Source organism: Papaver somniferum, chromosome 8 (genome assembly GCF_003573695.1).
Source record: "Papaver somniferum cultivar HN1 chromosome 8, ASM357369v1, whole genome shotgun sequence".
NCBI classification, from domain to species: domain Eukaryota; kingdom Viridiplantae; phylum Streptophyta; class Magnoliopsida; order Ranunculales; family Papaveraceae; genus Papaver; species Papaver somniferum.
In genome coordinates, this window is record NC_039365.1 from 137,884,329 (window position 1) to 137,898,855 (window position 14,527).

The following is a 14,527-nucleotide window of genomic DNA, read 5'->3' on the forward strand; positions in this document are numbered from 1 at the left end:
GCTCTTATACTTGGAGAGGCATTAGACAAGGCTTAGAATTGGTCCAAAAATATAATACATGGGAAGTTGGTAATGGACATGACATTCATATTTGGAAAGATAATTGGATACCAAGACTATGGGAACCTATTCAAAACCTTTATACCTCTAGCAACAATCACTTAACAAGAGTCTCAGACTTGATTAGCATAAAAACTTGTTCATGGAACCTTTCTTTGCTCACTTCTATCTTTCCAGCTGATATGGTGCAAAAAATTAGCCAAATAAACCTCTTCAAGGATAAAGACCAAAATGTTAGAAAAGACCAACTCCGCCGGGCCCTAGATCAGGAGAGTTTACAGGAAAATCCATGTATAAGAAATTGAATGAAAGTGGTCTAGACATTGTTAACTTATCTTTGCCAGAGTCTTTCTGGAAATCTTTGTGAAAACTCAATATCTCGGAGAGAATCAAACTATTTTTATGGAAATGTTTATAACATGCTTTGCCAACTAATGCTAAGCTTACTGGTAAGGTTAAAGATGTGACCCCTCACTGTACTATGTGTAATGTAGAAATAGAAACAACAGAACATCTTATTTTCCATCGTCCTTTTGCTAAGGAAGTATAGAACAATACTCCTAATCCTGTCACTTTAAATTTAGATACCTCAGACACAATCTTAAATCTTTGTAAAAGATGGATTCATAATCCTAGAACTGATATATCTATTGAATTTCTTCTTACTAAAATGTTGTTTATTTGGAAGGAGAGATGTGACAGAGTGTTTGAAGATAAATCTAAATCTGCTAAGAACCTAGCTTTAGAAATACAAAGACATGTTGAATTTTGGTCTACAAGGTAAAGAAAAACTACTAAATCTAAACAGGTTTAAAGGAAGAAACTAGCTCCAATTTGGAATGCTCCAAGTAGAAACAATCTAAATATCAATGTAGACGCAACCTGAATCCCTGATGTATTACTATCTACTTATGCTCTAATATTGAGGAATGATGCAGGAGACTGTGAAGGAGGAAGAGTAGGGAAATCAACAGGGTCATATCCACAAGAGGCAGAAGCTATAGGAGTGCTGCAAGTGGCTATTTGCGCCTAGGAAAAGCAGATTCAAAACTTTAGTATTGAGGGAGACTATGAAAGTATCTTCAACTACATCCATGGAAAAAATGCAGACATCTCGTGGCGAGCTAAAGCCTGTCTTAATGAAGCAAACACAATAGTTCATCTTTGCACCAATTATTTTTTGGGTTTTTTCTTTGTTCCCAGACTAGGAAATCAAGTTGCGGACATTTTGGCAAAGTTTGTTAGGCCTTTAAATTCAACTGTTGAATGGGAATACTCCCCTCCTGTTTGTAGTCTAAGACAACTTTTAGTTAATAAATCTAATATTGGGGACTCTTACAACCCTCTATTAGATGGCTCTACTACTTTTGTAACCGTGGCTCTTTCTGAGCCTTAGTCGTTTAATGAAATTTCTTATTTTCAAAAAAAAAAAAAAAAACGGAAAATGGGTCATTTGTCCAAATATTTTTAAAACATGGTTCTAATGGACGAGTAAAAATTATTATGGGTGAAATGGACACAAAGAAAAATAGCAAGATGAAACTGGATTCATCCTGGTTTAAACTTAAAAAATAGCGAGGATGAAACTGGATGCATCGTGATATAAATTAAAAATAAGAAAAAATATTTGAAAATGGGTAGGATGAAACTGTTTACATCATGGCTATTTTAACATTTTTGTCCATATAAACAATATCAAAACCTAGATGTCTTTTTCACCCAAAAATTATTTATTTTGGTCTTTTTAACCAATTTTGAGAAAAAAGAAAAAAAAAAGAATCCCAAACAAAAGATGGGTGTTTCTAGAATAAAATCGGAGCGCTTTCACTGCCTCCTCTTTTCCCGTGAGAACCTGAGTTATGGCATGATTGCTAACAGGGGTACCAAATTACCTGGAGGTGTACCAAAATACATATAGGACAAAATAGCTATTATCTTTTGGTGGGTACACCCCCAAGCAAGTTGGCACCCTCATTAGCAGCCATGAGTTATGGGGCTACTTTAGAAAACATTATGGGTTGAAATAAACATACCCTACTGTTTACTTTCTGATTGTTGCTGGCTGCTTCTATAATTCTACAGAAAAGCTTTGATAGAGCGAGAGGTTTTGCCACTGAAATTCTACAGGGAGAGAGAGAGAGAATGGTAGGGGTTGGATCAGAAGCTCAGAAGTACGTTTGGGAAGGAGCGATTCCTCTTCAGATTCATCTTCATGAATCTGAAATTACAACTCTTCCCTCTCCTGAGCCTGCTCTGGTATTTTTTTTTCGCCCCTTTATAATGATCATCTCAGTTTCTCAAATACCTACTGTATATATTGTTTAGATCCTGGAACATAATTTTTCAATCTTGATTTTAGGTTTTAATTTACTTCACATTGTATATGTATAGAGAGAGAGGTTGTGATCATAAACCTAAAATTATAGGTGATTAAAAAGCCCTAGTTCACGTTTAAGCCTTCGCTGAGTTCTCATATTCTGATACCATCAAACAATGTTAATCACTGCTTTGTTTCTTTGTTTCTTTTTTTTACTTCTTGAAGTTTTGCGGGTTTTATATTGCTTAGGGTAATTTAACTAATTCAGGATAATTTTAAATTACTATTTTTAGCAACTAGTTATCTTGAAACATCCATACAAAGAAAGGTATACAGTATGGCAGTCATAAGTGTTTTTGTTGAAGAAACAAATATAGTTTGCAAACATAGAAAAAATATGAATGAAACTCATCACAATTTTAACTTTCTTTATTAGTTGATGCATTCTCACATCATCATTTTCCTGGCAAAATTAAACTCAGCAAGGAAAGCATAGTATAGGTAAATTAGGGATAGGTAGCATGAGAATTGAGGCATTGATTTGTAGTCCATGCGGTTGCATCAGGGTGCGGTTTCTTTTTGTTGTCAGGGCTGGTTAAAATGTTCTAATGGTAATCATGGGAATGTGTGGTTTAAAGCCCAGCATCGCATATAGAACCTGGTATAAATGAAGGACTTAAAATGCACCTTTGTATGGAATAATCGTCGTAATCTTATGCAACTTTCTATATATTTGTATTTTCAGATTTTGGCCCCTCGGATTGGATACTTGCCTTTGCTTGTGCCTCAGATAAAGCCTTATTTTAGCGACACACTTCCACCAGGAGTGGACACGGTCTGGTTTGACTTCAAAGGCATGCCCCTCAAGTGGTATACCATTTCTCTTTTTCTGTTCATGATCGATTACTTCATCTTCTTATCATTCAAGAATCATTTAGATGTGGTTTTCATACATGGCACTGCTTAACTGAAGATAGTCTGTCGAACAATAGTAACAGTAACACACATTAGGAGCACCATCGTGATGAATGTTGGACAGGTGTTTGAATGGTTGCGTAGCCTGAGAAAATGTGGAATTTGATTATATTATTGTGATTTGCTTTCAGGTACATACCCACCGGAGTTCTTTTTGATCTTCTTTGTCTAGAGCCAGAAAGGCCTTGGAATTTGACGGTCAGACATTCTATTTACTTATTTGGATTTCGTATCTTAAAGTGTCTTTTTTTGCAAAAGCAAACTGAACAATTGGTGTTTTAACAGGTTCATTTTAGAGGATACCCAGGAGATCTTTTAAGCCCTTGTGAAGGTGAAGACAGTGTAAAATGGAGCTATATTAATTCATTGAAAGAGGTTAGGGTATTGTGCGGTTTATTTTGTTTGAGTTTTTCGTGGTTATGCATCTTCAGAATATTTTTATCTGTTTTGTACACTTTGCCGATCTTGTTTCTTAACTTGATTTCTTTTGTCGTCCCAGTAGGTAGTAGCTGTGAGAAAATATATACCAACGTATGCATTGTGGTAGCCTAGTAGTTATTAACTTCCTACACAATAATTGTTAACTATCTTTAGAATGGAGCTGCCAAGTAAGTAATAACTAATAACCTATTGTTTCAGCTACTGACATATTATTTTTCTCCAATTATCCACCAAGAAGGACCATTCAGTTGTTCTTAGAATAGTTTTGCGTATCTTATAAATGAGCATTTAAACCTAGTCCTACAGCCAGGCTCAGTTTAATTGTTTAACTACCACCTAGGTTGAGAATCTCATGAATTTTTATATTGTATCCCGTGAAAGAGAGTATCTGACTTGGGCGCGGAGGGTAGGTTAGTTCTAAAGTGCTATGATATTCGGGTGAAATTTGATGATAGACAACTTTGAGGACCAACCTGCTCGGGGAGGTTTGTAATGTTTATGCGGTGCATTGTTGTGGGAGGTAGGCAGCTTCACTGCCAACGTGTTACATCCATTGAGATATTGGACATTTGGGATCATATTATGGATGGAAGGCTCAGTCTTAAAGGGTCCAATGGTGGAGGATGGGGGTGAGAAATCGTGAGGTTCATCTAGTCGTGTTGGACATGTAGGCTGGATGTGCCCAAAGATGGGCTTAAATTTTGGAGGGTATAAAACAACGTGAAAATCTAGGTGATGGGTTAGGGTGATGTGCTGTGGATTTTTTTCTAAAGTTTTTTGAGAGGTCCTATTTGAGAAAATGCTATTAGTCTTGTACAGTCCATACCCAAAATATGGATATATTACCGCTATGTAATGCTGGGTTGGGTTTACTAAGATTTTATCTACATTCCTAGGCAGTATTTGATGACACAGCAGTTGCAAAGAGTCGAGAATTAACAGTCTGATCAACTAGTGTGAACCTTGATGATTCAAGGGGATTATGTTTTGAATCCACAAAAACTCGAGTGATAAACACTTAAACAGTAATTCATTTCTTTATATTAATAAGAATAATCCTTAACCGCAGGCTTCCTGATTTCAAATACACAGCAGGTAGTTGTAGATAGTTATTAGACACATAATAAGGATAAGAAACTACAGTGATAATTAAATACTGGTCGACAATAGCATCATTCTGGACAAATTCCAATCTGGTAGTGGTTCCCTGATAGAGCGGGCACCTCATTGTAAACACCCATTGCAGTCTAGATGGTCGGCCGTAATTGTTGAGAACAATTTATTAAGAAAATAGATTTTCTGATGGGATCAAATGGTATGGCGTTGGAGACCTATTAAGAGTAAGGTTTGCTTGAAGGTGGGAGCAATTCATCTTACATTCAAGCATTTCTCATGGATTCCTTTTGGTTACTTTTATTGATACATGTTAACAACAGTTTAGTGTGTCTTTTGCTTTAGTAATAGAATCTCAAGATCTTATGTAATCGCATTTCTTGACGAAATAGTGCATGCTACTTGGTCTTTCTTTATTTGTTTGTTTTTATTCTCATGGTACTTAATTGTGTGTGCAGGCAGCGTATATAATTAACGGGAACAGCAAGAATGTCATGAATATGTCCCAAATAGATCAATTTGAACTCTGGCGATCTGTATTAAATCGTATGTCTTCATAATTAAACCAAGATAGTTGAAGTTTATATTATTTTTATTGCTTATTTGTGCTGTTTATCATGACATCTAAACCTAAAAGATGGAACTGGTCCATCTGGATTCCTATCTGATTAAAAGAAATGCTGCGATCAATTGTGTAAAAGGATTTTGAGACCCTGAATGGGGGCTTTCTGCTTTCTAGAGATGTTTACAAACTCCGCTAGAATACATAAACCAATTAAAATAGACAAGCGAACAACTATTTTATCTTGGTGTCTGGAATCTTGTTGTACGTAGTTTTTGGCACGCGTCAATAGTAGTTTATTAGTAACTTAGAATATGTGCAATATCTCATTTTTTTATTATTAACTTAGTTGGCGTACATATGTTTTCACTTTGCTTCAGGTGAGATGGAAGCATATCTTCGGATATCATCCAAGCTGAAGCTTGGAATAGTCGGAGAAGATTACACGAAGATAGTGATGTCACCTCGACAAAGCAATAATGAAGCAGATAGTGTTGGACCTAGCAGAGCAGGTTCCCATCTAACTCTTTCCAATAAATAATATTTGTGATGTTTAGATTCCCATGGACTTCCTAGGTTAGTTCAGATTGATAGATCATCTGTGGAACAATCGAATCTACCCTGAGAAACCCAAGTAGCAATCTGAAATAACCCCAAGATCTTGGTAATAATATAAACATATTACATGCTTGAGAAATTTGCTAGATGGCGTCACGTTTAGTAAGTGCTTAAATGCTAGTTGAGATATGAGATGGATTATTCAGTGGTTTGCATAACTAGGAATACCTGAGAAACCTAACTAAAGCTTCCAAAGCAAGTCCTGAAAAGTTGGCAGTTATTAAACCTGATACTCTGATCTGAAAGGATGTGAATTACAATCTTAAACTCATAAACTCAGATATGTGAATGCAGTCTGTTGTGCCTTCATGGAATGTTAGTACTAGTTTGTAGGATGAATACGTCATTTTGTTTTCCATGGATCAAGTCAACCAATTTCCGTGAATAACTTTAGTCTCTGCCAGACCTAATCTAAATATTAACAATTAAAAAAAAGAAATGTTGGTTCCTTTTTTTTTTTTTTTTTTTGTATAGAGGATGACTCATCTCATTCGCTTAGCTATCGGCTAGATTAATACAGATATACTTTCGCCTACCTATCTGAGTCGATAGCTTTTCTGCGAAAGTTCAGCATAGTCTCCAAAGTTTTTTTTTTTTTTTTAGCTTTTTGATTCAGGGAAATATAGACGAAGTTTATTTACTTGCAATCTGTTCAACCTTGGCTAATCATTAATAACTTTTTTTTTTCCCTTAACAACGTAATTTGAGTGAATTTGGTCTTTAGTGCACCAATGTATTTGGTAGTAGAAGAACCTTTACACGCGTTGTGACTCAAACAAATTTTTGGGTTCAATATACTTAGAATTGGTAATATGTGCATTTACTTCGGCTAATTTAATATACCGGTCCTCTTTAGCTGTAAGCCTGTTACTGTGTCTGTTTCATTTAGAATTCTGACTTTGATAATGGGTTCTCCTCAAGCTACTTGATCACTTAACAAGCGCTTTTTTCTAGATAATGTTTGTTGATGTGGATCTTTATTCACTTGGTATTTGGGACTTGGTCAGGCAGAATCCCAGTTCGTTTGTACGTCCGGAATGTTGGCGAGTATACTGATGATTTAGAAGATGTACCTCCGGTTGATAGCTGGGACAGAATTTGCTACATGAATAAGCCTGTTGAGATTCAGCGGGAAGAAGGTATGCTCTAGCTCTCTTGAATTGAGCCGTTTAAATATATCTAAATATATCTGATGCTAGGAATTTGTTAACTCAATATGCTTTAGCTCACTATAGGGTCCTAGAACTAATGCAATAGGAAATAAACAGAGAGTAGTCGACGTAAGGAAGTTTGGTTGCTTGAGGATTATCAATGCCCGTTCCTTGAGAATCTATGAGTGGATGCAAGTTTATGGGTTCTTAAGTTATCGCACAGCCATAGTAAAAGAAGAAAACTAGTTTCTATTCACACAGAACGTAGAACAAAGAACTCTTCTTAGCAGAAACTCAACTCAAACAGAATTCAATAATATTAAATACTGCCTGCAAAAGCATTCCACATACTTATTTATACTAGTGTTACCTAGCTAAGATTCCTAAAATAGATACTTTAAATCGTCATCCTTAAATCTATAAGCAAGTCATATGACCTATTAACGATGTAACGACTCATATGAAATAAGAAAAGATAGCTATTTAAGCTCCTACATCATTAAGGTAAGTAAAAGGTGTTGGGTATCACTTAGAATCTGTTCTTACCATGACAGCAAGAAGTGTTTGGTCGTACAATTTCTTAAATGAATGCAGAAGCAGTAATGTTGAAGTATAATTGGCCAGAGCAGATTGATGTTGCTCCGGTCACAAATTTATGGGAAATGTGGTTGACCCAAGGATATTTTGATTATATAAGCAATATGTGACTTTCACATGTACTGACCTTTTCATTTTGCGACACTTTAAAATACTTTAAAGTGCAAATACATCCTCAGTTCTTATAATTAGTTTGGGACAGTTGACAACATGTTACTTGTATGACCTTGGTCTAAGTGTACATAAACAAAATGATGAAACTACAGTACTCCCTACTATGGAAACTTTATAACAGCAGCAAGTTTGAGAACTTTACAAGTTGAAAATTGGCTCCAAAACATCGACTTTAGGAAGTGTCAGGATCATGGAATGTCAGGTGTTGGAAAAACCTTTTCATCATGGGATGCGATCATTCACCATGACATCAGATGCGATCATTCACTAGGACGTGGAAGCAGTTTTAGGAATCCGACTACCACCGCAGACCAAACTGCAGCTGTCGTAGCTGTGGACTGTGAAGTCCACTGTCCCACATACACACCTGTTTTCATCCCTTGTCACTTCACGATTTGGTTTCTGGTGTTTAATGGGGTCCATATAGCAGTTTGTTTAGGAAGTTCATGTACATCTTGAAGTTAATAAATATCAATTAACAGCAATTTTAAGCCATTGTTAAATTGGAACTGGTTGATGAGATAAAAACCTGGTCTTGGTGTCCATTTTGCGTTTTTTCTTTCTGTTGGTTAATGATCTTTGATTCCTTGACTGAAGTCTGAGGGGGTTTGTCTGATTGCTAATGTACTATTGCAGGTAAAATCTTCAACCTATATGATGCAATTAAAATGTTACTCCCGGAGTTCTTTCCAGATGAACCCTCAATCGATGAAGAGTTATCTAAATTGGAACTTGAGGACGAACCAGGAATTGGCGGGAGTAATTTGTCTGATCCTGATCCAGATACAAACACTGTGAGGAAAACAGAGTTGGTGACAGTAAAGAATGAAACACAATTATATCCTTCTCACCCTACTGGTAAGTCTGAGATTAAGCTTGTACGCATCCAAGGGATAGAGCCCAAATTGGACATTCCCTTCTCTTGGGTCATAACAAACTTGATAAATCCTGAACATTTTCTTCATATATGTGTTTGTGTTGGAGTTTCACAAGATCCTTCAAAGACAAGTTAGCAACATAAGTTGAGCATACCGCTCTACAGTTAGAATTCGCCCATGTAAGTATCTGGAACATTCATTCTGTTTTATGAGTCTGCTGACTCTGTGCACATTTCTTTCTGTATACAAATGTACATAAACAATATATGCATGTACATACTTTCAAAGATTCATCTCTTTTATGCTCTACTTACTGCCATTAATTCAGAAGCATACAATCCACAGTCTCCACAGTTAGTCCGGCTGAATTCTTCAGATTTCAACTCTGGAGTCTCTGGACATGCTTGTCATCTTACTTTTTAACACAGTTGAATACCCATTTCCCATGTGTGGCTAAAATGAAAAAGTGTAGTAACTCTTCTCCAGAAACGGAGGGAGTATAGTATAGTTTTGCTTTGCAAAATAATTCAGGTGATGGTATAGGTTAACTTGGTTCGCCCCTGCCGTCTTATTGACCCTTGGTTTCTGTTAATCGATTGTGGGGTTTCTTGCACCTATATGAATGAATGGTTGATCTAGGCGTATAAGAGGTCTGGACGATGCACGCCATCAGTCACCAAACCTACTTTTTCATACTTCATATTGTTGTTTCGGTCATCTGTGTTTTGTCTATGTTGGCCAGAGTAAATGTCAGATAGGAAAGTGTAGTTGGTTTTGTGCACAACTATTTCAAACGTGCTTACATGGTATTAGAGACGATAATTGTTAAGGACAGATGGTGACTGACTTGATTATTAAACCCGTAGTAAAAGTATTCTCTGATATCAGGATAACAACCCCAACAATTTAGAGGCTTTCAGACAGAGAAATCTCTTTATCACATGATTTGGCAGTGGTATGGGGTATCCCAGTAAAAGGATGCTGCCGTTCTACAATCTGTCTTGCAGCTCCGGTTCGTGTCCTTTTGGCAAACTCAGTTGTTAGTGGTATAACCTAATTGGTGGTGTGTGGAAAACAGAACAAAGTTTTCTTCTAAGAATACAGGTTGAAACAACCAATTTACACAGATAAATTCAAAGTACATGCCTTGGTTTTGTCTCGGAAGATATCTATCGAAGACCTGCGAATAATCCGAGAGAGCCGTTCGTTAAAAGGAAAGCATTGTAACTCTCACCTAAAATGTTGTCGGATTCATTTTGTAGAAAACTGCGGATACCCAAGTTTACTATAAAATGCGCCTCCATAGTGTCTTTAAGCATCAATCAATTTTCAAAAGAAGTTGAGAAAACTAATCAACAATTTTAATCATGAACAAAGGCGAAGTTGTTCTATTGGATTTTTGGGCTAGTCCTTTTGCCACGAGAGCAAAGATTGCACTGGCAGAGAAAGGTGTTAAATTTAAAGCTAGAGAAGAGGATTTGTTTGGTGGCAAAAGTGAATTATTGCTTACATCTAATCCTGTATACAAGAAAGTTCCTGTATTGATACACAATGGCAAACCTGTTCCAGAGTCCAGCATTATAGTTAACTACATTGACGATGCTTGGCCAACCCCCTCACTCCTCCCTGCTTGCCCTTACGAAAAATCAGTAGCAAGGTTTTGGGCCGACTTCATTGACAAGAAGGTGATCCCCAATTATTGCTTACTCGAGTCTTATATGAGAGAACCCGCTAATTAATTTCGTATATGCCCGCTTTGGGTACCTTCTTTTTTCCCGAAATGTCTACTGTTATTATGCATAACACCATTAACCTATATATCTTGATTTATATTGCTGCATTTGACGTAAATTTAATGGAGGCAGGTGTTTGATGCTGGATGCAATATATGGAGGGGGAAAGGAGAAGAATTAGAGTTGGCAAAGAAAGAATTCATAGAGATTTTGAAGGTGTTAGAGGAAGCTTTGGGAAAGAAAGATTACTTTGGTGGTGATACTTTTGGATTTGTTGATATCATAGCAATTCCTCTTACTTCTTGGTTTCATGCATATGAAGTCTTCGGTAACTTCAAAGTGGAGGATGAATGCCCTAGATTTTCAGCTTGGATGAAGAAATGCATGGAGAGAGAGACTGTTGCTAAGTTTCTACCTGACCAGACAAAAGTCTATGACTTCGTTTGCATGATGAGGAAGATGCATGGTCTTGAATAGTTGCTGTGTTGTCAGGACTTGTTACTTTTCCGTCAGTATGCTGGTGGTCTTGTCTTCTATTTGAGTCTCCTCCGTTTATTGGATCAACTTTAAAGGTCTTGAATGAAAGTGGAAATAAAAATTGAGAAGAAATAATCAAGTTTATTCCAATAAAATAATAATAATCAAGTTTGCGTGCTTTTTCTGATAAAAATGAGAAGAAATAAAGCTTTTAACAGTTGTTTGGTTCATGGATTGTCATATCTGTCGGTACGTGCCCGTATGGACCGAACCGTATATGTTGACACGCATCTAAGATCCTTAGTTTATTTATAATTACTTACCGGACGTCAGGTTTATATGGAGTAGAGAATTAATGCATATGAGCGGTTTGCACAAATCCTTCCACGCATTTGAAAAAAATAAAATGAAACAATATTTGTTTCCAACATTCAAAAAGCCCGGCGGATTTTAAAATTTAAGAGAGCTTTTAGAAAAAAAAGTAAAAGAATTACTTAAATCTCTTAACAGTTAATGATTTTTATTAAGTCATTTAAACTTTTTTAAACTCCATGTTATTAGATCCAATGTATTTACAAGTCACTCGTACATCTTTGTAGATTGTACTTCAAAAAGTTATGAATTTGTAGCTTATAGAAAATTTGGATGACTTTTTAAAGAAGATAGGAGTGACAAATATCTCTCATAATGTGTGATATTTTGGGAGACTTTGAAATTAGAGTTAAACCCATAAGCATCAAAATTTATATTATGAATGATACGTAATGTATCGCTTTTATCATGCTACATCACTTCCATATTTCTAAAGTCGTCAATAAACCTTATCTATGAAAAAAAAACCACCTTGCACTGTGCTTGTAAATCGATATAGTGTTAATATGTGTATCAGATCACCTTGCGAGGCCACTAAATAAGTTGGAAAGTTCACAGTCTCATTCATTTAAGTTAAGCCAGCAAACCTAATTTTATCCACATCGATGTTAAATTTGAAAAAAAACAACCAAAATACCCTCTATTTATCCCTAATTTTAATTACTATAAATAGAAAATTCTTTAGATTTTATGTCATTTTTCTTTAATCAACAAAAAAAATATTAATACCCTAAACAACCAAAACTTTCCATTTCCATCAAATCTTTCCAAGATCTAAATCTAAAAACCTTAATCTCAACCTTTTTCCAACTTCCACCGCCGGTATATATCTAAGGTAATTCTTCATCAACCTGACCTATCAATATCATTGTTTTATTGATTTACTCATCTAAAATTCGAATTTTGCAAATCAAAATTTCTGCAAACTACCCAGAGTTGGTGGATGTAGATCAGTCGTATCTACCGATTCTAGTTATGTTCTTCGATTCCATGAAGGACATGCAATAGAATCAGTACATAAGATAAGTCTACAACCACTGATTCTATTGATGTTTTTCATATCTATATAAGATAGCCAGAATCAGTTTATAGAATGCTTCAATATCAACCGATTTTTTTGTACTATTTTGTATTTGGATTTTGTGCTGTCATAGTCGGTTCATATACATGTGGCTTATCCACTGATTGTGTTTACTAGTTTTTTAGGTTTCCCACATTGGAATCTGTTTATATTCACATGTCTTATCTACCGGTTCCTAGGTTTTCAGTTTTCTGTTAACTTTTTAAGACATAATTAAATTATATATATGTGACTTATCCACTGATTGTGTGAGTTTTATATGATTAGATTTTTTTTACAGTTAGAATTGGTTTATATTTATGTGTGTTTTACCCACCGACTCTTTGGCTTTCACTCGTACTTATATCTTTTCGGTTTGATTTTACTTTTTGTACATATGGATTTCAGCTACTAGAGATTTTACAACCGAGAAATCCAAGAAGAGGATGTTCAAAGGAGGGAAAATCTCATAAGAACTCAATACAAGTTTGCATGTGGTCGAGAGACCAAATTACAACAAGCATTTGAACTGGCAGAGAAACTTGCATATGAAGATCTTTGGGAGCTTAACAAATTTGTAAGGAGGAAGATAAAAGAAATTATAGCTTGGATGGTACATGATAAGGAGATTGAGCAGCTGTACCAACTTGATGTAGAAGCTTTAGAAGAAATTGCTACTGCTTATGCTTGGGCTGGTGCTGATGGTGGTGGTGGTGCTGCTGATGATGGTGATGTTAATGCTGATGATGATGGTGATGTTAATTAAGTTTAGATTCCAATATTTTTTTTGTTCGTAGTTATCGCAACACTTTTTTGGTTTATGGTTTATAATTATGGCACAACAGGTTTAAAGCATGAATGATCTTAAGGTTTTCAATCATTATGGTTTTTAATGGGTTTATACATGAATGAAGTTGTGGTGTGTAATGGGTTTATGCAAGACTCAACTTAATTTTGTAGTTCCAAGCCTACAATCAGTTTATATGAATATATACATCAACTGATCATGTGGATTTCCCACAATTGGTTTCTGTAGATATTTATATATATCGATTCCGTAGATTTCAATTGTGTGTTGATTTTGTAGATCAAAATCGGTCGGGCTATCTAACTGTATAAACCGATTCTGGATAGCGGAAACTTCAAATTTTTTGTTGATTTAGTGCTATAATCGGTAGATGCCGACAACCATAAAAACTGATTCTAGTTGGTACCAAACACATTCGGTCTTTATTGATATTCACGGGTACCGATTTTGCCAAATTATTTTAGATATTTCGAAGAAACTAGATGTTGGACCTTCCTTTATATAAAAAGGACCTATTTCCCAGACCCAGTTTGACTCAAACTTACACCTTATATACACTCCTATTCTATCCAGTACTCAAATAACACGCGCGCACACCTAGTTTAATCATCTACTCTTCCCTAATTCACTTCATATCCGTTACGTACAAGCATGACATCATTTGATTCAAGTAAAGATTTGGCCATAATCAGAACATGGTACAATGAAACAAGACGTGAAGATGTCCAAGCCAGAAGGGTTGAACTCGAAACTTTTTGGAGAATATATATATCAAATCTGTGCGAGATTATGAAAATCCAAAAAGATGATCTATGTAATACACGATAAGTACCAACTTATCCAAGATGCAATAGTTGATTACATAGGTATACAAGTACGGATCTTTAGCGGTGTCCATTTAAGCTTGTCGATGCAAAAATTTGTAAGTATTTTAAGAGTGTAAAGTTTGAAAAATCGGGGGTCTAACAACCTCACCCAATATTTTGCTTAGCAATCTGTATGGACTAACTCCAATATACTTACAAGAGAATCAACTAGACAATTAGAATCAATCTTATATAAAGTATATCAAAGAGTTATATCTTAATCTCTCAATTCAATCTGCAATCAAACAAATAATAATTTGCGAGCCCGATTGAATATAAGAGAGATTAGTTGAACGATACTAAAGACCAATGTTCAAGGATCAAT

At 35.6% G+C, this 14,527-nt stretch overlaps 2 protein-coding genes across 2 annotated transcripts; both read left to right on the plus strand.

Moving 5' to 3' along the window:
- Window positions 1–2,140: 2,140 nt before the first annotated feature.
- LOC113303181 (autophagy protein 5-like) lies at window positions 2,141–9,195 on the plus strand. The gene is made up of 8 exons (XM_026552205.1): window positions 2,141–2,316; window positions 3,123–3,247; window positions 3,484–3,550; window positions 3,638–3,727; window positions 5,365–5,452; window positions 5,849–5,980; window positions 7,094–7,225; window positions 8,645–9,195. Exons 1-8 carry the CDS (start codon window positions 2,203–2,205, stop codon window positions 9,019–9,021), a joined length of 1,125 nt encoding a protein of 374 aa, XP_026407990.1. The 5' UTR covers window positions 2,141–2,202; the 3' UTR covers window positions 9,022–9,195.
- Window positions 9,196–10,253: 1,058 nt separating this feature from the next.
- On the plus strand, window positions 10,254–11,096 carry LOC113302733 (probable glutathione S-transferase). Its single transcript, XM_026551672.1, has 2 exons — window positions 10,254–10,571; window positions 10,752–11,096. The coding sequence occupies exons 1-2, from the start codon at window positions 10,254–10,256 to the stop codon at window positions 11,094–11,096; spliced, it is 663 nt and encodes a 220-aa protein (XP_026407457.1).
- Window positions 11,097–14,527: the final 3,431 nt, after the last annotated feature.

Bases quoted from the DNA above. Each gene is read 5' to 3' on its own strand.
- LOC113303181 (XM_026552205.1), top strand. From the start codon at position 2,203: ATGGTAGGGGTTGGATCAGAAGCTCAGAAGTACGTTTGGGAAGGAGCG. The intron at 2,317-3,122 runs GTATTTTTTTTT...TTGTATTTTCAG, and splicing joins CCTCTCCTGAGCCTGCTCTG to ATTTTGGCCCCTCGGATTGG. The intron at 7,226-8,644 runs GTATGCTCTAGC...GTACTATTGCAG, and splicing joins TGAGATTCAGCGGGAAGAAG to GTAAAATCTTCAACCTATAT.
- LOC113302733 (XM_026551672.1), top strand. From the start codon at position 10,254: ATGAACAAAGGCGAAGTTGTTCTATTGGATTTTTGGGCTAGTCCTTTT. The intron at 10,572-10,751 runs GTGATCCCCAAT...TAATGGAGGCAG, and splicing joins CCGACTTCATTGACAAGAAG to GTGTTTGATGCTGGATGCAA.